The sequence below is a fragment of the Notechis scutatus genome, chromosome 9 (genome assembly GCF_049901735.1).
Source record: "Notechis scutatus isolate UNSWTSFEM ecotype Mainland chromosome 9, rNotScu1.2, whole genome shotgun sequence".
NCBI lineage: Eukaryota > Metazoa > Chordata > Lepidosauria > Squamata > Elapidae > Notechis > Notechis scutatus.
In genome coordinates, this window is record NC_142017.1 from 22,975,268 (window position 1) to 23,000,170 (window position 24,903).

At 44.6% G+C, this 24,903-nt stretch overlaps 1 protein-coding gene across 1 annotated transcript in view; it reads left to right on the forward strand.

Moving 5' to 3' along the window:
- Positions 1–1,547: 1,547 nt before the first annotated feature.
- Positions 1,548–24,903, forward strand: part of ATP6V0D1 (ATPase H+ transporting V0 subunit d1) — a 41,218-nt gene continuing 17,862 nt past the window's right edge. Inside the window, exons 1-5 of the mRNA XM_026684204.2 lie at positions 1,548–1,979; positions 7,419–7,590; positions 15,485–15,663; positions 15,873–15,952; positions 17,362–17,439. Of these exons, the coding sequence (XP_026539989.1) occupies positions 1,844–1,979; positions 7,419–7,590; positions 15,485–15,663; positions 15,873–15,952; positions 17,362–17,439 (645 nt within the window). The 5' untranslated portion in view covers positions 1,548–1,843. The remainder of the gene's footprint in view (positions 1,980–7,418; positions 7,591–15,484; positions 15,664–15,872; positions 15,953–17,361; positions 17,440–24,903) is intronic.

Genomic DNA, 24,903 nt, shown 5'->3' on the forward strand with positions numbered 1-24,903 from the left:
AATCGCCTATGAGAAAGAATCCAAGAAATGTGACTTTTTTTTTCATTAATGATGTTAAATAAAAGCTAAAAGCACTTTAGCTTCAACTGTGATTCTCCAGTTTTCATCCAACCTTAATCAAAACAGGAATGTACCAGGGTCTCCAGCCTTATTTATATCTTATTTCCATAATCTTACTTGTTCAAACCTATCCCTACTTTCCATGGATTTCTGTTTTCCAGATTCCAATACAGTGTTCAGATTCTTTTATTTATAAAAACATCCTTTTGCCTCAACTCAGCAGGCAGGAGTCAAGCTGCCCCTGGTTTCTTCTAATGGGAGTGATGATATTCCCTATTTTCCAAATCAGAACTAAAAAATATAGAGAGGTGACTCTGAAACAGACCTCATACATGTGAAACATATGGTAACACCCAAGAGAATGGTGAATAGTATATATAAAGCAGAGAATAAAAAATAAATATGAAAATTTATCAAAAAGTGTCTCTGGACAACTTGTTCTAGGTATACTACAGGTAGTCCTTGACTTATGACCACAACTGAGCCAAAATTTATGTTGCTAAGTGAGAAATTTGTGAAGTGAGTTTTACCCCATTTTACAGCTTTTCTTGCCCCATTTATTAAGTGAATCACTGCTGTTGTTAAATTAGTAACAGCATCGTTAAGTGAATCTGGCTTTCTAAGTTGACTTTGCTTGCCAGGTCAACAAAAAGTGATCCCGTGATCCCATGACACTACAACCGTCATAAATATGAACCAGTTATCCAGCATCTGAATGTAAATCACGTGACCTTGGGGGATGCTGCAATGGTCATAAGTGTGAAAAATGGTCGTAAGTCACTTTTTTCAGTTGTAAGTTCCAACAGTCACTAAGTGAACTGGAGGACTACCCGTTTCTGCCAGGCCAGGTTTCTCCAAAACCTTTTGTCTTTCAGGTTGCAGAAATATGGGATTTGGGAGGCAAGAACGGAGCAGCAGAGTCTGGGCTGCAAAAAATGTTTTAGGTTGAACACCTTCTCTGAAAAGACCAGCCGGATGTTTGTCTGTCTGGCAGCACCTGGGATAGCAAGGGGTGCCCAACGCGTCTCCTCCAAGGCATTCCACTCCCGGGGCCCAAGGAGGGGCGGCCTCGGGTCCCCGAAGGGTGAAAGGCCCCTTTCCAGCGAGGGAATGTCCTGGAACAACCCTCTGAAGCCCTCGGGAGGGAGGCCCGGCAAAGGCCAGGCGGGGCTTTGTATCCCCCAGAAGGCCAGTCCCGCCAGGGGCGATTCTGCAGCGGCTCCTGGAGAGCCAAGAGCCCCGAGGCGCCCAACAGCCGCCCTGCAGGCCCAGCCACGACCCCCCGGACTCTCCTAGTCGCAGCTGCCTCAGGGAAGGGCCGGGCCCCACAACGCCCCCCGCACGGAAGCCTGACTCTCGGCCTCACCCGCAGCTGCAACCCACCGAGGCTTCGGTTCTGGGCCTCCGCCTGCCCTCAGGAAAGATTTCCCGGCGGCTGGGCTCTGTTGCCGCTCCGGGCCCCCGGAAGGAGCCTCGCCAGCAGAGGCTGGGAAAGGAGGCGGGCAGCCGGGCGCGGAGGCACAGGGCCCGCCTTCCAGGCTCCCTTCCAGCTGCCGGACTCCCTCGGCGTCTCCCTCGCGTTCCTAGAACCGAAGCTTTCCAGCCCCCCTCCCGTCCCTCCAGCGGAGTATTTCTGGCCCAGCCCAGGTGGAGACGCTCTCCCGAAGACGGGAAGCTCTGGCGGCGCCGGAAGCCGCTCCTCTGTGTGTCTCTATGGCCTCTGCGGCGGCGGAAGTGCTGGGCGTCACGGGACAGACCGGGCTCCGCCGCCGCCGCCGCCGCCATGCTGCTCTCCTGCTTCCCAGAGCTCTACTTCAACGTGGACAGCGGCTACCTGGAGGGCCTGGTGCGCGGCTTCAAGGCCGGGGTGCTCAGCCAGGCCGACTACCTCAACCTGGTCCAGTGCGAGAGCCTGGAAGGTCGGTGGCGCAGCGGCGGGCCTCCCTTCGGCTGCCGGACGGACGGGGCCGCTTCTGCTTCGGAGAGGCGCCGCTCCGCCCTCGGGCCGGTCCCGGGGAGGGGCACCGCGGCCGCCTCTCCGGTTTCTGCCGGCGCCGCTTTGGGGGTGGCCTCCGGGAGGGGCGTGCTGGGCGCCGGGCCGTCTCGGCCGACCTGCGTGGGCCAGCGGGGATGCGGCGTCTGGTGCCGGGGCCGAAAAAGAGGAAGCGGCGTGGCTGCTTTGCTTGCCTGCGGGAAAGGGCCTTTCGGTGGTCCCGCCGGGGGAGGGTCCCGCTTTCCTTGGGCGTCATGGGTGGAATCCGCCTTTGCTTGCTCTCTTCCTTTGGCCTGAATTCATACCCCGCCTGTCCGTTTCCTTCCCCACCCGAAGCAGCTCATGAGGTTTAAAACACGGAACGGCGGGTTTAGACTTGGGGGAAGTTGAGACCTTCAAAGGCGTGAAGGAGAAGCGCTCTTGGCACCATCGGGCATTGTGGGAGGGAAGCCGGTTCCTGGGGTGCAGGAGCCCCTGCCTGCCTCCCCAACGGTGGCCAGCCGCCGCAGGGCCTTTGCAGCCTTTCCCAGGCAGCGGTTCGTGGTCCTTTCTTTTAACGCTTCAGCGGGGCAGGGAGAGGGTCCCTCTGGCTGGGGTCAGCGGCCTGGCTGGCTGGTCCTCCCATTCCGCACCCGCTGTGCTTTCTGGACGCTACTCAAGAGAGAAGGGCAAAGGGCCTTGCAGGGCTGGTAGCCAAAGCAGAGGGAACCCCCGCTAAGTTCACGGTTGCCAGTCTGGCTGCAATTGTAGGAACTTTTTGGAATCCAGCCACAGCTGAGCATCCCAGACAGCAACCAGGCTTTCTGGGGCATAGAAGAACCCAATCCAGAGCATCTCAGAACCAGAACCTCAGGCAAGCTGCCCTTTCACTCCTGGGCACTGTTTTCCATTGCTGCATCAGGAATTATGTGTGCACTTGCACTCGTGGTGTGCCAGGCCCTTTCCTCATGGTCGGTACAAGATAAAAGCCAATACCTTTCTGATTTTTCCTCATCCTCGATGTTATCCCAGGTATCAAGGTAATGGGTCAAATTTTAAATCCTTTTTAAAAATACACTGCTCAAAAAAAAAGGGGGAACACTTAAACAACACAATGTAACTCCAGGTCAATCACACTTCTGTGAAATCAAACTGTCCACAGGTAGCAACACTGATTGACAATCAATTTCACATGCTGTTGTGCAAATGGAATAGACAACAGGTGGAAAGCAGAGGCAGTTAGCAAGACATCCCCAATAAAGGAGTGGTTCTGCAGGCGGTGACCACTTCTCAGTTCCTATGCTTTCTGGCTGATGGTTTGGTCACTTTTGAATGCTGGCGGTGCTTTCACTAGTGGTAGCATGAGACGGAGTCTACAACCCACACAAGTGGCTCAGGTAGTGCAGCTCATCCAGGATGGCACATCAATGCGAGCTGTGGCAAGAAGGTTTGCTGTGTCTGTCAGCGTAGTGTCCAGAGCATGGAGGTGCTACCAGGAGACAGGCCAATACTTCAGGAGACGTGGAGGAGGCTGTAGGAGGGCAACAACCCAGCATCAGGACCGCTACCTCCGCCTTTGTGCAAGGAGGGACAGGAGGAGCACTGCCAGAGCCCTGCAAAATGACCTCCAGCGGGCCACAAATGTGCATATGGCTGCTCAAATGGTCAGAAACAGACTCCATGAGGGTGGTATGAGGGCCCAACGTCCACAGGTGGGGGTTGTGCTTACAGCCCATCACCGTGCAGGACGTTTGGCATTTGCCAGAGAACACCAAGATTGGCAAATTCGCCACTGGCACCCTGTGCTCTTCACAGATGAAAGCAGGTTTACACTGAGCACATGTGACGGTCTGGAGACGCTGTGGAGAACCTTCTGCTGCCTGCAACATCCTCCAGCATGACCGGTTTGGCAGTGGGTCAGTAAGGGTGTGGGGTGGCATTTCTTTAGGGGGCTGCACAGCCCTCCATGCGCTCGCCAGAGGTAGCCTGACTGCCATTAGGTACCAAGATGAGATCCTCAGACCCCTTGTGAGACCATATGCTGGTGCGGTTGGCCCTGGGTTCCTCCTAATGCACTACAATGCTAGACCTCATGTGGCTGGAGTGTGTCAGCAGTTCTTGCAAGACGAAGGCATTGATGCTATGGACTGGCCCGCCCGTTCCCCAGACCTGAGTTCAATTGAGCACATATGGGACATCATGTCTCGCTCCATCCACCAATGCCATGTTGCACCACAGACTGTCCAGGAGTTGGGGGATGCTTTAGTCCAGGTGTGGGAGGAGATCCCTCAGGAGACCATCCGTCACCTCATCGGGAGCATGCCCAGGCGTTGTAGGGAGGTCATACAGGCACGTGGAGGCCACACACACTACTGAGCCTCATTTTGACTTGTTTTAAGGACATTACATCAAAGTTGGATCAGCCTGTAGTGTTTTTTTCCACTGTAATTTTGAGTGTAACTCCAAATCCAGACCTCCATGGGTTACTAAATTTGATTTCCATTGATAATTTTTGTGTGATTTTGTTGTCAGCACACTCAACTATGTAATGAACAAAGTAATAAGATTTCATTCATTCAGATCTAGGATGTCTTATTTTTGTGTTCCCTTTATTTTTCTGAGCAGTGTATATGCTTTTTGTAAACAAGCCTATATATCCTGTTTCAATTTTTTAAATAGTGAAATAATTTTCTTTTTTGCGGATCACTTGTTCCATTTATATTCCACATTAGGAAATTATATTCCAAATTTCTACCAAAACCTTAGGATTTCTAATACCCAATATGGTGATCTCTCCCTTAGATTCTTGTAGCTATTCAGAATCCAAAGTGCTAAGGATCTTTGTCATTTTCAGTGCAGTTCACCTTTAAACATTTCTAACAATTCTCTCACTTTCTGCACCAAGTTCAATCTGAACCTCTATTGCTTAAAAGTGAACATCACTCCTTTTCATTTATCTCTTTGCAGTATTCTATTTGGAAGTGATTGAAGTACAATCGCTTTTTGTAATTTGGAAGGAAAGTTGACTGTCCAAGAAGTTTATTTTGTGCTCTTGTTTTCAACTGTAAATTGATTGTATCTCAACCGATGAAGAAAGTAAGGGTCGAACTTAATTCTTTTAAAAGTCGGGCATGACAAGTGCAAGAAAGTTGTTCTTTTCTTTAACCCACCCACCCATTCAAGAGACCACAAGACTTCTTCCATCCTGCAATCTCCTTGCAAGGAACACCTGTCCGAGGCACAAGAGGGTGATCTCTCCTTCTGTCCATTGCCCAGAAGGACTTTAACTGGCCAGGAATCATCACTGGCCATTGTTCATTTCTCTCACTCTTTCTGCTATTTTGGACACATCTAGTATACCATAAAACCTCACCCAGAAGCTGAAAATCAACGTTTTCTAGACTGCTTCATACATGGCTTCACTCTTGCTTGGACTGTCTCCATTCCATCTCTCTGCAACTCACTAAGAAAGTGGTGCTCTGGGCCTCCTGATTTAGCATGTAATCCCCCCCTCTTCTCTGTTCTGCCTTTTTGATATTGAACTGAAAAGTAATTATGCAGTTCGTGGATTCTCTGAAGGCAGAGAGTGCCTTGAACTCTTCCAGATCCCCCAAATCTGAGCAGTCTTTGCAAGCATGTCAGTTCTATCTGGTTCCAATCCGTTTCTCTCTCACACTCTCTGTCCCCTCACCTCTACCCCAAGACTTGAGACTTTTGGCTGGCTAAAAAGTGTCAGATTGAACCATTGAAAAGGTCAAAGGGAGATTAAGGCTGCCAGTCGCTCTGTGAGGAGCTCAACTAGTGTTTATCCTAGCTGGCTTGGCTCAGTCTGTTGGGGCAGGGACTGGACTTGAACAGCAAGAAAAGACTGTTCTTCATAGGGAACGTTTGCTATGTGAAGAACGTTTGCCTGAGGTGGGACAGATGGGGAAGCAGTCCTTTTTCAGCAGGAATAGTCATTGGGATGCCGAGAAGCTGGAGAGGCGGGTCTCTCGCGAAGTAGAGAAAAATAATCTGCCATGTTTCAAAGGTGCTTAATTTGGGTCTTGTATGGAGTAGGAGTGGAACAATGGCCCACTTCTATATTCCTAGTGCTTTGCACTTCATTTCTTTGGCTAAAAATTAAAGACTTTGATTATTATTGTTCGTTGCATAGAAAAGCAGATGTTCAGACTGGATTTGGCGTTTTTATATACCTGTGAGTCCTTCCCAAGGACCTTGGATAGGCAGATGTTGATGCTTATATCCCATCACAGGATATCAGCTGTTCTGAGTCAAGCTGCCTTTTGCAGTTGACTGATCAATGGTAAATTGGTCAATGCCCATGCTGTTCAAAGTGGTGCTCCAGCTGTTTCGGGATTGCACCTATTGATGATATCTTTGCTTTCTTTTGCCGAAGTCATTCCATTTCTATTTGAGGTTTTTGTGTTTTGTTTTGTTATCTTCTCTCCTCTTCTGCTTTCTCCGGGTACTGGCACGTCCACAGTTCAGACAGGTTTTGTCTTTCTTATTGACAGTTGTAGACAGGGGCAAGTTGTAGATGTGGCAAGTGCCTGTCTATTTGAATTCTAAAGTTCTGGAGCACTTTAGCTTCTACATTTTCTATTACTTTGTCTATTTTGTACTTTGACCAGTTCTTGCTTGAAGGCAAATGGTATACTGTATTTCCTTCTGTGTTCTCAAGTAGGACTCAGCAGTGACCTGGATTTGCAGGGCCACTCAAGTCTCCCTAGAAGCTACACCTTCCAGAAGCTGGCTTAGCTACTAGACAGGAAAAGGCACCTGAAGGAGGGGCCTGTTTTGTCAGAGATTTGTCCCAAGGGACTGATGCTTCTAGATCCCTAGAAAGACACTTGGTACACTTTCTCAGACCTGCCGCAACTTAAACTTCTAAATAGAAACAATCCTTGGCTCCATTTGTTGAGAAAGGTATAATTTGTTAGAAATCAAGTGTATTGCAGTAGTGCGAAGGTAAAATTGAAAATTGCACGCCAAAGTTCTACTTTTCCCTCCCTTAACTGTCTCTCATTGCTCCCCCCAGTGCAACCAGTTCAGTCAAGATGCTTTCCTAACATCCAAGCACAGTCTAACAGTCCAATAGTTTGGTATGCCGCCCCTTCTTCTTCCAGCTGGGTGACCTTGAGGCCGTGTCTCAGGGAGATGCAGCCCTTTCGTTTCCCCGAGGCATTTTCCCCCTTCGTTCCCCCTGCCCACAGTCCAGTCTTTCGCTGCCTAGGAGTGAAGCACAAGCAAGCCTAAGGTGGCCGCTGACATACTTTGTTCATTAGGCAAGTAAAAATACCAAGCTCCAGCCTACAGGGGAGATTGATTGCCAGGTCTGTCTTCCATCAGTTTTCCTGCCTGAAATTTGTTTTTAATTTTTCAGATCTGAAGCTTCATCTCCAGAGTACGGACTATGGGAACTTCCTGGCCAACGAGGCCTCCCCTCTCACTGTCTCTGTCATTGATGACAAGCTGAAGGAGAAGATGGTTGTGGAGTTCCGCCACATGCGGAATCACGCTTACGAGCCTTTGGCCAGTTTCCTGGATTTCATCACGTAAGTGCTGAAAAAAAATCCCTGGGAATCTGGCCGGCAGAAAGTCCACTGGGTGGGTTATGTGGAAACACAACACGCTTTGCTTTCACGTAAATAGGGAAAGCTTTGACCGATGATTCAGAGGACTTCTAGAGTCTGTCTTACCTCACGCTTACGAATTGTTTATGCCTTGTCTCCTAAGATCACAACCCCTTATGCTAGCCTTGAATTTCTGTGTTGAATTCACTAGAAATTGAAGAGAATTTAATTTAAAGAGGGGGGTTTTGTAACAATTCTGGATTAAGGGGGGCTTAAGCAGTCCAAAACAGAGTATTCGGTAATTATTCAATGTTCTGCAAAGTAAGAAATGAACAAAAGGACGTTGGGATGATGAGACCAAATATTAAATCTTGTGGACAGGGTTGAAAATGCTGGCTTTTTTAGTCTTGAGAAAAGGAGACTCCGGGGAATTGACGTAGGATGTATGAGTTGGAAGGGACGTTATAGGTTTAATTTTGTGTTCACTTCAGGAATCCGCTAAGCTGTTCCTGACAGATCATCCTGCAAAAAGAATCCACTACTGTCCTGAACTCTTAGTAGCTCTTACGACATCTAGAGGGAGTCCTGCAAATTGGGGAGAAAGAGATTGCAAGAAAGGAAGGTGTTTCCCACTGCCAGCACAACCACATTTTTCTCAATGTGTAGAAGAGCAAATAGCTTACTCTCTTGAAATCTCTCCCTCTCCGGTCTCTGCTCCTTTTTTGGGGGGGAGGGGGGGCAAGTACGTAATTTCTGTCGGCAGTCTCTCCCTTCTTTTCCATTTCCTGCTGCCAAAGGGTGACAGAGTGGTTAGGAGGCAAACAAAAGAAAAGCATGAAAATGACTAGTCATTGAGTAGTCACTTTGCTGTTGCAATTGTGATTTCCCAGTTAGCAACCACTTTGCTTAATGGTAAAGTTGCCCATCTCAGTTACAATCATGAATTTGAACTCCCAGAATTCCCCAGCCAGCATGCTGGGAGTCCAGGCCTCTACAGCTTAAAGTCACCAGGGTTGAAGTGGAAGCTAGAGAACCGTCTCTTGGCTAATACGATTCCTGCACTGAGCAAGGATTCACCTTGAGAGCCTCCGTAACCCCCTTGTACTCCAAAAGCCCCCTCCTTATTTGTGTGTGGAAGGTTGAAACAGCCGCAGGGCACATCGTCCCATCGTCTCTCTCGTCCCCAGTCCGCACATTCCTGTGCAGAGGGAAAGGTTGGTTCTCTCTTGGTGCCTTCCGCTGGAGCCACTTTGGATCTGCTGCGCTGGGTGGCCTGGTCCGAGAAGGTGGCTTCTTTGATGCACCTCTTAAGGGAATTTCAGGTTCCCTGGGGAGGCCGGTGAGTGCAAAATGGCCACCGGCCCCAGGCAGAGAAATGTTGGGCTGGTTTTTCTGTGGCGGCAACCAGATAATATTGGCCGATCTTCAAGATGGTCATTGAATGACTTGCGGGTGGGGGTGAACGGGCGCTTCGGAAGATCTGCGCCGACAGGAAAAGCCACCCTGCAGGCTTCTTTGAAGCAGTTTCTTCCTGGGCTGGTGGAGGAGCGAGAGAGAGCGACTGAGAGAGGAACGAGCCAGACACCTGAGGGATGAGGCTGAGGGAGGGAGGGAGACACCTGAGGGATGGGGCTGATGAAGGCAGGGCTGAGAGGGGCTTCTCAGCCGTCCTCAGGGACTATCTGTCGCTCAGGGTTGCAATGAGGAGGCATTGGCGCTCCCTGAACTTGGTGATTTGCTGGCAGACGTTTTATTACCCGACTAGGTAACAACATCAGATGTTACCTAGTCAGATAATGAAACGTCTGCAAGCAAACCACCAAACTCGGACACCCCCGGTCCTTGAAAAAGTGTTTCTGTGTGAAACTGGTCCCTGGCACAAAAAAGGTTGGGGACCACTGATCTAAGTCAATTCAGACAGATTGTCTTTTGGAGCGACTTAGGTGTCATGACAACAATGAGAAATCCCACGTTTAGGTTTGGTGTAGTGATTAAGGCACCAGGCTAGAAATGGGCAGACTGTGAGTTCTAGTCTAGCCAGGTGGCCTTGGGCCATTCCTCTCTCTCAGTCCTAGGAAGGAGACAATGACCAACCATTCCTGAAGTCTTGCTGGAGATTGTCCAGGCAGTCCCCAGGAGACAACACTGATTGGAAGGTCTGTGCGCACAAATGTATTTTGTAAGATCAGTAAGAAGAAACTTCCTCACGGTGAGAACAATCAGTGGAATGGCTTGCCTTCAGAAATTGTCCAGGCTCCATCACTGGAGGCTTTTATGAAGAGATTGACAGCCACTTGTCCAGAATAGAATAGGGTCTCCTGCTTGAGCAGAGATTGAAGACCTCCAAGATCCCTTCCAACCCGGCTATTTTGTCCAGGATGAAACCTAATGCAAGTGGCTGCTAAAAAACCAAAGCAGGGAACTAATCTTATCCCAGAACTACCAGTTCTAAGTGGGGGACTCCTCTGCGCAGTCCAGCTCCGTTGCCCTCAGTGGTGAATAGAATAGAATTCTTTTATTGGCCGAGTGTGATTGGACACACAAGGAATTTGTCTTGGTGTAAGTACTCTCAGTATACATAAAGGAAAAGATACATTCATCAAGAGTCAGGAATCATCAGGTACAACATTTAATGATAGTCATAGGGTACAATAGAATAGAATAGAAGGATATAGGAATAGAATTTAAATAGAATGGGATGGGATGGGATGGGACGGGATAGAGAATAGAATAGAATAGAATAGAATAGAATAGAATAGAATTTCTTTTTGGCCAAGTGTGATTGGACACACAAGGAATTTGTCTTGGTGTAAGTACTCTCAGTATACATAAAGGAAAAGATATATTCATCAAAGTCAGGAATCATCAGGTACAACATTTAATGATAGTCATAGGTACAATAGAATAGAATAGAAGGATATAGGAATAGAATTTAAATAGAATGGGATGGGATGGGATGGGACGGATAGAGAATAGAATAGAATAGAATAGAATAGAATTCTTTATTGGCCAAGTGTGATTGGACACAAGAATTTGTCTTGTGTAAGTACTCTCAGTATACATAAAGAAAAGATACATTCATCAAGAGTCAGGAATCATCAGGTACAACATTTAATGATAGTCATAGGGTACAATAGAATAGAATAGAAGGATATAGGAATAGAATTTAAATAGAATGGGATGGGATGGGATGGGACGGGATAGAGAATAGAATAGAATAGAATAGAATAGAATAGAATAGAATAGAATAGAATAGAATAGAATAGAATAGAAGGATATAGGAATAGAATTTAAATAGAATGGGATGGGATGGGACGGGATAGAGAATAGAATAGAATTAGAATCGAATAGAATAGAATAGAATAGAATAGAATAGAATAGAATAGAATAGAAGGATATAGGAATAGAATTTAAATAGAATGGGATGGGATGGGACGGGATAGAGAATAGAATAGAATAGAATAGAATAGAATAGAATAGAATTCTTTATTGGCCAAGTGTGATTGGACACACAAGGAATTTGTCTTGGTGTAAATACTCTCAGTATACATAAAAGAAAAGATAAATTTGTCAGGAGTAGAGAATCATCAGGTACGACACTTAATGATAGTCATAGGGTACAATAAGCAATCAAATCATACTAGGAAACAGTCAATAGAAATCGTAAGGATACAAGTGACAAAGTTACAGTCATTCAGTCACAAGTGGGAGGGATGGGTGATAAGGAGTGATGACAAGATAATAATAGTAATAATAATAGTGCAGACTTTGTAATGGTTGAACAGGGGTGAGGGAATTATTTGTTTAGCAGAGTGATGGCTTTCGGGGGAAAACTCTTCTTGTGTCTAGTTGTGAAGAACCGTAGCAGCTGCAGGGTGTCGCCAGACAAACCCAAGCATGGCTGTGGCAGGAGGAAGCGTGTAAAGGACAGGAGGAGCATTGGTCGCTCCGTTGGAGCTGCCCTCACAACTCATTTTGTCTCACCTGAAGACAACCCAGAATTGTAGGACAGCCCATCTTGAAGGTAGATGCCATTGCAGCATGGCCCCACTGGTTTTATTTTTAAAGAGTGTGGCTGTGTAGTTATACAACAGGCTACTAAAATCTGAGGCCAGGTGCAAAACACTGTGAACCTGGCTTTGCCGTAGCCCTAATTAAATTCTTCAGAAATAATTTTTCCAAGTATTTATGCCCAAAAGGGAAGCCTGATCTGCAGGTCATTTCTTCTCAGGCCCATGAGTACATTCCTGTGCCCCTCTCGGCTCCTCTGGGCCTTCTCTGCCAGAGCACTCATCTTGTGGAAGATTCTGCCCCCAAACAGGACCAGCTCCCTCCTCTCTTTGGAAGTTCCAGAAGTCCCTCAAGACCTGGTTATGCTATCAGTTCTGGGGGTCCCAGGAAAATGGATACAAAAATAGTGGATGATTATTGTACACCACCCAGAGTAATTTCTTGTGAGATTGGCCTCCAAAATACATGCATAAATACATAGATATTGTTTACAATTAAATTCCAGAATATTATATCACTATATATATATGTATTTATGCATGTACTGTGGTTCAGCAACGTGATTTTGCGTGGCATCAAGGTGACAAAAAAACAACCCTGGGAAAATAGCAGTGTGCTGGTTTCCTACCCCTAGTGTAGCAGTTCTTTGAAAATCTGTTATCTAAACATCTGGATGATTTGAGATGATTGCTGGATGATGGAAGTGCTCCTTCAAAATGGCATCAGTCTTGGGATGGACAGTGACTTTCTCAAAAAAAAAAAAAAAAGTGAAACTCTCAGTTCCTGGTGTAAGTGAACGGGTGAGATTCTCAAAACCCCTTTTGACCTTGCCTGCCTGAAAGAATCAAATGGGGCAGCCAGTGCTTTTAATCACTGGCTCCTGATGTTATAATGAGAGTTAAAGGCCAAAAATGTAAAGAGGTCACGTGAGAACTTGTGGAAAGGACTCTGTGACGAAATCTCGAGCCCTGGCAGGCAATGGGAGCCCTGACTGTCCTGATCAGCAGCTGGTCTGATTGCTTTCAGGACTGCTTGGGGACGTCGAAGACGGACCAGACACCGCAATCGTACGTGGCTTTGATCCCTGCTTGCCCTGTTGGCTTTGATCCCTGCTTGCCCTGTAGGGGTGGGGGGAAGAGGGAGAGACCGCAAGCTGGGTTGAGAGGGCTGTATCTCCCCTCCCTGGCTTGGTATCTACTCCCCTAGAAGACGGAGAAGCGGCACTGTAATGGCTGCCCTGAAGACAGGAAGCTGCCGGGACTTAATTTGTGCTGGAGAGTGGAAGTGGTGAATGGCGTGTAACTGGATAAAAGACTTTGAATAAAGGAAAAACCGGAAATAAAAGAATTATATGAAAACAGAGATTAAATTTGGACTAATATACAGAATTGGACATCAATTATGTATTGGCTAAAATGCTGGATTTATTTGGAATGGATAAAATTTAACAATACTACGGAAAAGAGAATTAAAAATTAAAAAATTTTGAAAAGAAAGTGATATAGAGCACCACCTAATGGTGAAAGATTTTCCTCTTTTATGCTTTTATGGGAAATTACTGGTCATATAAATATTTGAAAGAAAGAAGAAATGGAATAATATTAATACAAGAACCCCGGAAGCTTTTTTTAAAAAAAGTGGGGACTACAGTAAAATATAAAGGAATACAATATTTTGGGACTGCTGGAGGTTGACTGTGACAAAAAAACATGAAGAAAGAGAGAGAAACGGAGACTTTTGGCAAGGACTATAATAGAAAAATTTGATCTTTAATAAAGAAATGAAAGAAATAAGCAAATAATTTAAGTCGGGGCTGCAAACTGTGAGAGGTATGTTAAAAGAAAGAATGAAATTGCTGGACACAATGATTAGAAAAGTAATGGCATTGCAACTTGTAGAAAAACAAAGAAAATTCAGAGATGAAGAGTCGGAAGAGGAAAACAACAGCCTAGAAGAATATGGAGAACAAAGACCATTGCCAAAGGATATAAAAGGATTTAAAATAGAGACACTGACAACAGAGACAACAAATAAAAGAGATAAGGCTCCCAAGACTAAGAAGAAGGAATTATATAAGAAGAAACCCCCCCAAAAGAGAACTGAAACAGGTGAAGGAAAACATAGCTGACAGGCAGAGGGGAATAAAAATAATACCAGAAGGAAAGAAGAAGAAAGTCCGGGGAAACTTAGAAAAGGGAAAGCTGGCTAAAATTAAAAGAAATAATAAAGCCGAGAAATTTAGAGATAAAGGTTAGGGATTTTATAAGGGGGATACCACATGGGAATGTATATTTGTACTTAGTTTAAAACTTGCTGGGAAATATTTTAGGACTGTATTTTTATATATATGTATATATATATGTGTATGTGTGTGTGTGTGTGTGTGTGTATGTGTACATACATATGTGTATACGTATACATACATACATATAGATATGTATATATATATATATATATATATATATATATATATATATATATATACATATATATATATATATATGTATATATATATATATATATATATATATATATATGTATATGTATATATATGTATATATGTATGTATGAACATGAATTGTATATGAATTGTGCTGTTATGAACCCTTTCTTTGGAGGATTAAAAATGGGAATGGAAATGAATTAAAATATATGGACAAACTTTGGATAAGGGGAAAGGAAGAAAAAACATGATTATTAATATTACAAGTAAAGTGAAGATAAAATGAGACATGTTAAGAAGTTACTCTAGTGATTTTCTGGGGGGAATATCTTAAAATATATACATTTTAAAATATACCGTTGATTATTTAATGGATATTAGAAGTGTATAATGAGAGAATTTTATTATGATTAAAGTAAGGGAATGGAAAATACCACGTGGATCCTAAATACATTGGCTTTATTTTACTTTTACTCTTTGCAGATAGTTTATTACATATCCGCTTAGAGAAAATTAACGATAATAATGATGTGTAATGTAAAATAACATAGGTGGTAGGCTGAAAATGGAAATAATAGGGGATAAAGAATTGAAAAGCTATGTGTGGATGAAAAGATATTGATATTGAACTAATGAATTGAAATATGAAATGCAAATTTATTTAAAGATGAGTGAATTGGATAATGATATGAGATGATATTATATAAGATTAATGGAAATGAAAGTATGACTATGTCCAAGTGTTATAATCCGGAATCATGTTGCTCACGTGAAGAGATGTGTAAAAATAAAATTAAAAACTTTTAATTTAAAAGAAAAGGACTGCTTGGGATACAGCAGAGAACTCGGACTGCTTTCCTGCCCTCCCTCCCCCAATCTTTTGGGTCCGTGCTCTCTTGCGCCCTGCTCTTCACCGCCTTCTGAGGATCCCCTTGGAGTAAAGCAGCCGGGGTTTACTCCCCCCTTGCTGGCAGGGGCTTTCAGGCTCCTGCCCTCCTGGTGCCGGCGTGTGCTGTGCTTCTGAGCACGCAGGGGAGGCCCTGCCTGGAGAGGACCGGGCCTTTTCTTGGGTTGGCTGTGGCTGGGCTGAAAGCGACTGACCCAGTGCCACCCGGAAGGACAGGCTTGGATCTGGGCCTGCCTTTGTAGTTCTGATTCAGTGCTTTTGCCACGAGGCCCCCCGCCGACTCTTCCCCACCAGCTGAGATGTTGAGGTTTGAAGTCGTAGCTTTCCCAAATAGCCAAAGTCCCAGTCCATGGTCTGCTCCACACTTGTGCGGCATTGCTGTTGAGAAACCCCCTGAAGCTTGTTTGGGGATGTGCATGTGAATTGATGGGGCCCTGTAGATGGCGACGGGCCCTCCACTGGAGCGAGGGAGGATGGGGTTGCTTGCTGTCCTAGCTGTCGCTGCTTCCTTTCAGCTACAGCTACATGATTGACAATGTCATTCTGCTGATTACTGGGACGCTCCATCAACGCTCCATCGCAGAACTGGTACCCAAATGCCACCCCTTGGGCAGCTTTGAGCAGATGGAGGCTGTGAACATTGCCCAGACGCCAGCTGAGCTGTACAATGCCATCCTGGTGGACACTCCTCTCGGTAAGATAAGAGGGCAGCTATCAGGTGGGGCCTCAATCCTAGGTGGGCAGGAAAACTGGTGGCCTTGCCAAGCTTGGCCATTTGTGGAAAGCATCAGGGCCTGCCAGTGAGGGGTCTCCTCCTCCACAAAGCAGGGGCGGCTGCAGGCCTGAGCAGGGGTCCAGAGGGGTCTCTCTCTTCTCCTGCTCACCCTTTTTCTTCTCTTTCAGCCGCCTTTTTCCAGGATTGCATATCTGAGCAGGACCTGGATGAGATGAACATAGAAATTATACGAAACACTTTGTATAAGGTTAGTGCTTAGAGACGAATAAATGTGGTGCTACAAAGCTTCTCCCATTTGGGCAACGTGGCTGGGTCTGCAGGACCAACTGAAGCCGGAAGGACCAGGGCAAGTGGGGAGGGAGGAGGGGGCAGGAGCCATGTTGGGCAGGCCTCAGCCTCCTGCACCCTGGAGCTTTCCTTTTGCTCTCCTTCAGTCCCCCCCATAGGAGCTGCAAAGTAAACAGTAGAGACCAACGGGAACCCCTGCTTTTCTAAGGATGTGTAAGCCTAGTGGCTCTCAACACGTAGCCCACAGACCCCTGGGGAGCTGCAATGTCCTCACAGGGGGTCCGCAAAGGCTTGCTTGAAGTTTACAGTTTAAATCTTAAGTCTGGGTGGTTCGTGGTCATGGCCTGTGGCCCAAATGGTGAGGCAAAGGTTGAGAACCACCAGGTTCGGCTCTTGTCTCTGGATGGCAGCAGAGGGAGAGTTAATGTGATCATCTTGCTTGCATAGGAGAACTCTCAGAATTAAATTAACACTCCTGTTACACTTGAGAAGTAAATATGGAGGAGGAGCACCCATTTGGATTTCAAGGGCAAATGGTGAATTGGACCGCTTGCAGCACTTGATGGAAGACCTCACGGGTTTGTCCTTGAGGAGCTCAGTGTAACAATCCCTTTGCCCTGGTATAACCACTGGTAGTGCTGCTGAAAGAGGGTGTGGGCCCTTTGTGAGGCGAGGGAGGGTGGGGAGGTGGGGATGTCAAGTGTGCTGAGGGAAGCGGTTGCCACTCCCTCGGCCTCCAAGCACTTGGTTGCTCCAGGTTCCTGGTTCATTTTGTGCCTGGCAAAACAGGATGCTGTTATACCTACTTCCCTTGATCAGACGGATTCCCATGAGCCAGAGGTCATAAGCAGGCGGCTCCCAGTGGACATGAAAGACAAAAAGGAATGTGGGAAGCAGTGGGGAGGGGTCTGCCAAGCTGCCTGGGCAGGGAGTTGAGCATAGAGGCTGCTGGACAGGTTTGGCCAAGGATGCCTCCTGCTTCCTCCTTGTGTGGCTTCATGGTCCGCCTTGGCTGGTTGAATCTTCTGAACAGAAAAGGCCTTCAGAGATTTCAGGTGGGGAGCAGGGCAAGGAGGCGTTGAGTGCTGATGTCCAAAGTAGCCTGCAATTGGCCCACCACTTCAGCTGCCTACTTGGATGTGGCTTTTGTATGTTCCCAAACGTATGTAGAGTCCCTGTCTCCTGGGGATTTGGTCTCAAGATTCTCCCTGTTCCGCCAAACCGGGTGCCCCCTCCCCACCTCCTTGGAGGGCAGTGCCCCTGCCAGGCTGTCAGCTCCAAACTCTGTGGGCCGTTTGGTAGCTTACGTGGGTTGCTCTTGTTGGCCTTGCTGGGCCAGGTGCTCACTGTGGGCTGCTTTCTCCCTAGGCTTACCTGGAGTCCTTCTACAAGTTCTGCAAGAGCCTGGGAGGCACAACCGCAGATGCCATGTGCCCAATTTTGGAGGTAGGAGCCAGCTGAGCACCTGCTCCATGGGGGGTGGGGGTGTCCAGCTTCCTGCTTGCTTGGCAGGAGAGGAGAGTCTCCGCCTGTGCTGGTCACAGCTGTAAGAGGGCAGCTCTGTTCCTTTGGGGCATCCTTTGTCTTTGCTCAAGGCCAAGCAGTTTCTGGAAAAACTCTAAATGTGTCACAAAGTATTGGACATCCATTGATTTTTTTCTTTTTTTTGCACCTAAGAATAGTTTCTCTCAGGCTAAAAAAAGGTACAGGTAATCCCCAGGTTTTCATTTAGTGCCCATTCAAAGGTACGAGATAAATACCCCCTAGTGCTTACGAGCAAGTCCCAAATTGTGACTGTTGCAGCACCACGGCAATTGTTCACCCTTACAAACGACGGCAGAGGTCTGCAGCATTCGCCCTATTCTCCATCCCCACCCCCAGAAACGGAGCAGATGGCTCCACTTGTAAGCTTCTCAGGGGCGTTCAAACACTTTTCACCCGAATGGAGAACTGACGCAGGCTGAAAGCTTCGTTTCCTTGCAAAAGGGACGCTTAGAAGTGGAGCCATTGTAACCCGAGGACTTCCTGTACTACAAACTTTTTTTAAAAATTGCATCTGATTTTCCCAAGATAGAAATTAGACAGTTTCGTTGCAGAAAATATTGGCATGCAGGTAGTTGCTGACTCATGCTGCCTTTTGTCTGAAATTCAACACCACAGTTAGTTTTCCTATTTCTGATAACCAAGAGCTAGGAGCCCTGTTGCTTTTGAGAGCAGGGGGGCCTTTGTGGATGGGTGGGGGGTCCTGCCACTTGGCCTACCTCGTTGGTCCTCCCCTCAGCTGCCCTGGAAGGCGGATATAGGAAGAGGACAGTGATGACCCGGGGTGTGGCACAAAGGCAACACAGTCAAATAAGCAAGAAATGTCCCTTTAATACCTCCAACTTTGCCCCCAATGTCCAGTTACCTTTGGCTGGAGAAAAACTCTCCCAGGAACAGCGTTTACGTGGAGGAAATTCAGTCCAAAAACAAAGTATATGCAGACTGTAACTAAAAATCAAAACAAACCACGCTGCAGTAATTACTTGACAGGGCAGGAGAAGGAATTGCAGACTTGAAAGCCCAGCAAAAGACACACAGTTGGGAAGATGCCAGGAACCCAGATAAGCCTAGACGATACCAGATAATTCACGATTTGCTCCCAACAACTTTGCTGTGGCAGCTTCCCTTTTTAAACACTGTGTTCCCAGCTGCAGCTAATGAAGGGAATCAGGGTCATTTCCTCCCCCCGTAAGCCATGCAACTCACATTGCTCCCTTCTCCATTCCTCCCTGCGTGCCCTAGGATGAAGAGGGGGTGGGCCTGGGTCTTCCTTCGAATTCCCTCTGCCTTGCTCTGCCCAGCCAGACTGTGCCCTTCCCCAGTTCCTTCCACAGCCAAGGAGCCACACTTCCACTCTCTGTCAGCTGCTTGGCCTCCCCCTCCGAATCAGATTCCGACAGGGGCATGACAAGGACTTCCCTGGAGAGGCCCCCCGAAAGAGCAGTGCATGTGTGCTCCAGTGCTGATACCAGAGTGGTTAAGCCTCCCCTGCCATTATTGCATGCACACAGAGGACAATCCTAAACTCCCTGCTGCTGTCCCATGTCAGCCCTGCTGCAACGTACAGGGTTGCCTGGTTCTGCACAGCAGCACTTAAAAGTTCACCAGATATGGGACCTTTGCCAGAAAGTAGACAGTACCAGAATGCAAGTCACTTGATAGATGCAATCTTCACATACTACGTTTTCTGCTTCCTTCTGCCTATCTAATGCTCCTACCCTTCTTTTTAGATAATGTATTGTATTAAATAGTTCAAAACTAATGCAAAGTACTATAAAGAAGAAAAGAGAAAAAGAAAGCAAAATGTGCAAGAAAAAAGGTTGAAAGAAAAATAGAAAGGAATGAAAAAATGATAACAGTGTCTTCCAATCTTATTCACAGCACTTATAAGTGCAACTATATTTTAACCATTCTCTCTAATGTGGCATCATGATACTTTTCTTTCCATAATCTAACTTTTCTTATCATCAAAACCTTAAATCACAGAATTCATTTCTCATTTTCTATGCAAAAATGTCCATAAGGGGTTTTCAATCATACCAGTCAATCAATCAGAATAGAGCTCGTTTAGTTTATTGCCATTGCACCTCGTACAACGAAATCAAACACCATCTTCAGTGCACATCATGACCATGAAAATAAACACAAACACACATCCTTCACCCTTCACACATTGAACCGGAAACCCCCAACACCACACCAACACTGCACTATACAGCAGAATTCAAAAGAGCTACTGCCCTGGGAGAGAAGCTGTTTTGCAGCCTATTTGTCCTTGTTTTTATTATCCTGTACCGTCTGCCAGATGATAACAGTTTTTTTAAAAAGGGGTCCCAGGATGAGATGGATCTTTGAGAATGTTTTGAACTTTCTTTCTTTTTTTATATATAAAACAAGTTTTATTAGTTTTAAAGACAAACAAAACATAAGACATCAAAGTATAAAACCTCCTTTCTCAAAAATTACTTATAAGTTTTAACAAGGCAAATAAAGCATTATTTTTTAAGGCATAGTTCCACATTATCACATTTCCATTTAGACACGTATATATCTTTTCCAAATTTCTCATTGTTTCTCCCTTCACTTTTATTCAATTATATTTCTTTCTATCAAGGTTTTGTTAATTCTCAATCAAGCATAAACACACAAAATACAAAACATAAAACAAGACATAAAAAGATAAAACCTCCTTAATTATCATTTATACATGTCTTTTCCAAATTTCTCTCCCTTTAGTTTTATTCTTCCAAGGTTTTGTTAATTCACAATCAAAACATAGTTAACCAAAACACAAAACATAAAACAAAAAACTTCTTTTGAAAAGTGGCTTAGCCCCGGGTTACATCTTTTTTTACAGACCTAAATCAAGTTCATGCTCACCTTATATACCATTCATATCTTATTAACCATTCTATATTTTCTATATAACTTCTCCCTTCTTTTCACTCTCTTAATTATATTTTATTTATTTCATATTATTTCAAAATCATTATGTTTGTATCTTTTGTCCGTTCTTTTCCAATCATCTATTTATCTCTTCTCTTTAGCAAAGAATTTCCCCTGTAATCACTTTTAAGGTGTGGTGCCTTTCCCTAAAGTAACACTTAAAATAATACATAATTTCTATCCTGATTCTGCTTAGTACATTCTACATATTGTATTTTGAAAAAAAAAAAAGAATAATAAACTTATAATATAATTAAGTATGTAATTTCCATTCTATTTCTAATTAATAGTATAACTAAGCATTAATCATTTTACACATTCTCTTTAATATTTTATTAAATATTGAAATCTATCATTATAAAACATTTTAATATTTTAATATTTTGTTAAATCTTATAATATTCCAATAGACTATTCCAAATGCAAATACTACAATACTATCTTATGTACTCTTGCAGAATCTTTCTTAAATTATACACTGTCCTTTATCCTTTATCTCTAAAAAGATATCTTGTTTCAGACCGTGGCTTTTTTTTCCCTTTTTCCCTCCCTTTCTTCTCCAGTCTGATCTTTTGCCCCCTCTCCTGACCTCCACCTTTTAGCTTCCCCTCTCTTGTAATTCTCTTTTCAATTGCTTTCTAACATTATACCTTTTTTTCACCTTATTTTTCTTTTTCTTGGTTGTTTTATTGAATCTTAAATTCTCATTTTTCCTTCCTCTCTTCCTATTTTCTTTCTTAATCGAACTTTTGTCCATTAAAAATGGCTTCCTTTTCTTCTTCTTCTTCTTGTTCTCCTTCTTCCTCAAGTATTTGCTGGTACGTAGAAACTGCCATTTCTAAAAAGTGGAAGACAGCTCCCAATGAATTCTTGCCATTTTGTTCTCTTTCTTTTAATTTTTCATATTCCATTTTTAGTTGATCCACAGATGGTGCCATTGTAAATTTTTAAGAACAACCCAGATGTTTTTAATCTTAAAGTAATTTGCAAATGTCAAAGTTATCAAACAATCCAAACAGACAAATTATTTCCTCTTCTTCTCTTTGCAACTTTTCCTCCTGGGGCAAAATCCCAAATATATTTTAAAGCCGTATTACAATTAGTTGTTGGTCTTATAATCTTCAAAGCGTCTCCTCCAACAAGTTTTTAAAGATTGTTTTTTAGTCCTCTCCTTCCCACTTATAACAAAGAGCTTGTTTTTACCTCAAAGCAGCAGTTTTTCTGTGCTCATTTGCTTTCTCCGTAAGGGAGTGAACTTTCCTTCAGCACTTTCGCCGCCTGTAACAAACTTCTTTTGGAAACAAATGTATCAATCCGAAAGTCAGGTTTCCAGGGTGTTTTAAAAGTAACTTCTTGTCCCGGTTCAGCCAAGAAAACTTCTCCTTCTGTCTTCCTCCTGCACAGTCTTATCCGGTTGAAGATTCCTTTGTGGCTGCCATTTCTGACAGCCGCTCCACCGCCTCAGGAAAAAGGAGTCTAGCCGGCTGGGGAAAGGGGTTGCGATATCCCCAGACCCCTGCCCGGATCTCCTCTGTCTTCCGCTGCCTCTTTGGGGCAGCGACAACCCCCAAATCCAGTTGGATCGGGGGTACCTCAGCAGCGAGCACAGCAGGGACCCGCAGAGAAGCGGATTCCTGCCGCCGCCGAAGCCTTGCAACCGGAAGTTCGGATGTTTTGAACTTTCTTAAGGCAGCGGGAGCTCTAAAGCTCTTCCAAAGAGGGGAGAGGGAAACCCATGATCCTCTGGGCAATGACGTTCACCCTCTGGAGTGTTTTCCTATCTGCCCCTGTGCAATTGGCAAACCATACAAGGGTGCAGTATGTTAAAATGCTCTCTATGGTGCAGCGGGAAAAGGTCACCAGCAATTTTTCAGTTGTTGTTTTCTGAGAAGTCTCAAGTAGTATAATCTCTTTAACCAGGGCTGCAATGTGGCCACCCCAGGTCAGGTCCTCTTTTAGGGTAACACCCAGAAACTTAAAACTGGCCACTTGCTCCCCTCGGTCTCCACTGATAAGCAAGGGCTGGAGGTCTGATCTGTTCCTTCTATAATCCACTATAAGCTCCTTGGTCTTATTGGTGTTTAGGGCCAAGTTATTGTCTTCACAGCACGAAAGCAACTGGTCCACCTCATCTCGGTAGGCAGACTCATCCACGCCCCCGGAGATAAGTCCCACCACTGTTGTATCATCTGCAAATTTAGCCATAGTATTACTAGCGTGAGTGGGAATGCAGTCATGCACATAACGAGTATAGAGTAAGGGACTCAACACACAACCCTGTGGTGTACTAGTGTTAAGAATGAGGGCTGGAGAGGTATGATTACCTGATCTGACCCTCTGTAAGCGGCCAGACAGGAAATCCATAATCCAAAGGCAGATTGAATTAGAAAGCCCAAGGTCCAGAAGTTTAGACACTAGTCTATGTGGAAGGGACCTTGGAGGTCTTCTAGTCTAGCCCCCTGTTCAAGCAGGAGACCCTATACCATTTTGGACTGTCCAGTCTCTTCTTAAAGACTTCCAGTGATGCAGCGCCCACAACTTCTGAAGGCAAAGCTGTTCCATTGGTTACTTGTCCTCCCTGTTAGGAAGTTTCTCCTTAATTCCTGGTTGCTTCTCCCCTTGATTAGTTTCCATCCATTGTTTCCTGTCCTGCTTTCTGGTGCTTTGGAGAATAATTTGACCCCCTCTTCTTTTGTGATGGCCCCTCAAATACTGGAATACTGCTATCCGGTCACCCCAACTCCTTCTTTTCTCTAGACAAGCCAAACACAAATCCTGCAGCCGTTATTCATATGTTTTTGTCTCCAGGCCTTTAATAATCTTAGTTGCTCTTCTTTGCTTTTTTTCCAAAGTCTCAATATCTTTTTTGTAATGTGGTAACCAAAATTGGATGCAGGCTTTATAAAGTGGTACTAATACTGATTTTGATTTTGATTCTATGCCTCTGTTTATACAGCCAAGGATTATATTAGCTTTTTTTGGCTACTGCTGGCTCATATTTAAGTGATCGTCCACTAGGACTCCAAGGTCCCTCTCAGAGTTAGTTTTTGAACCAGATTTTGCCTAATCTGTACTTGTACATTTGGTTTTTTTCCTGCCCAGGTGTAAAGTCTTGCTTTTCTCCATATTAAAATTCATGTTGTTGGGTAGGGCCCATTTTTCAAGGCTGTCAAAATCTCTTTGGATCCTGAGTTTGTCTTCTGGGATGTTGGCTATTCCTGCCAGCTTAGTTTTCATCTGCAAATTTGATGAGTCCCCCCCCTCATCTAAGTCATGTATGAAGATACTGAAGAGTCCTGGGCCTAAGTTGGAACTGCACTGCTTACTTCCCTCCATGTACACATAGTACCATTAAGGACTATTTATTAAGTATGGTTTGTCAGCCAGTTGCGAATCCATCTGGTGGCGATGCTGTCTATCCCACTTTTTTCTAGCTTACTGAGAAGTAGGTTGTGATCTACTTTGTCAAATGCCTTGATGAATACACTAAATATTCTATGTCCACAGCATTTCGCTGTTTTTCTAATATAGTCACTTTGCCAAAGAATGAAATAAGATTGGTTTGGCATGATCTGTTTTTAACAAACCATGCTGGCTATTAGTTATAACTTTGATTCTAGATGTTTGCAGATCTATTTTTTGATTATCTTTTCCAGTATCTTCCCAGGTATTGATGTTAGACTGATTGATCTGTAGTAGTTTCCTGGGTCTGTTTTCTTCTCCTTTTTTAAAGATGGGAACCACATAAGCTTTTTTCCAATCCTCCAATAGTTCCCTCAGGATTTTTGTAAGACATGGTACAATGATTTTGAGATAACATCTACCAGTTCCTTCAGAACTCTGGGATGTAATCTGTCTGATCTTGGTACTCATCAAGCAGGGGTTCTCTAATCATTTTTTTGCTTATTTTAATTTTTATTTCTAGTCTTGTCTTTTACAATTAGGTTTTGGTAGGTTTTGCTATAGTTTCTTTTTGCATGAAGACTGATGCAAAGTAGCTCTTCTTTCTCTCTGCTGCCTGTTTATTTCCTTGCCATCTTCTCTCTTGTGGACCTACCGTTTCCTTGATTTTTTCTTGCTATTTAAATGTTGAAAGACACTTGTTTTTATTATCTTTGACTTTGTTGTAAGTCTTTGTTCATTCTGTTCATTCTGAGCCTTTGCTTGCCTGACTTCACCTTTGCAGATTCAGGCTATCTGCTGATTCTCTGCTTTAGTTAGTCCCTCTTTCAATTTTTGTACTTTTCCGTTTTGCTTTCAGTTTAGCAGAGAGATCTTTGTGCAATCATGCTGATTTCTTGTTTTTTTTCTTCAGTGGTTTTGTGTTGGACTGGGCTTTTATGATCAGATTTTTCAGAGTTTCCTTGAGTTGTTTGTAGGATTTTCGTCCATGGAATTTATTTATTTTTAAAACAAGTTTTA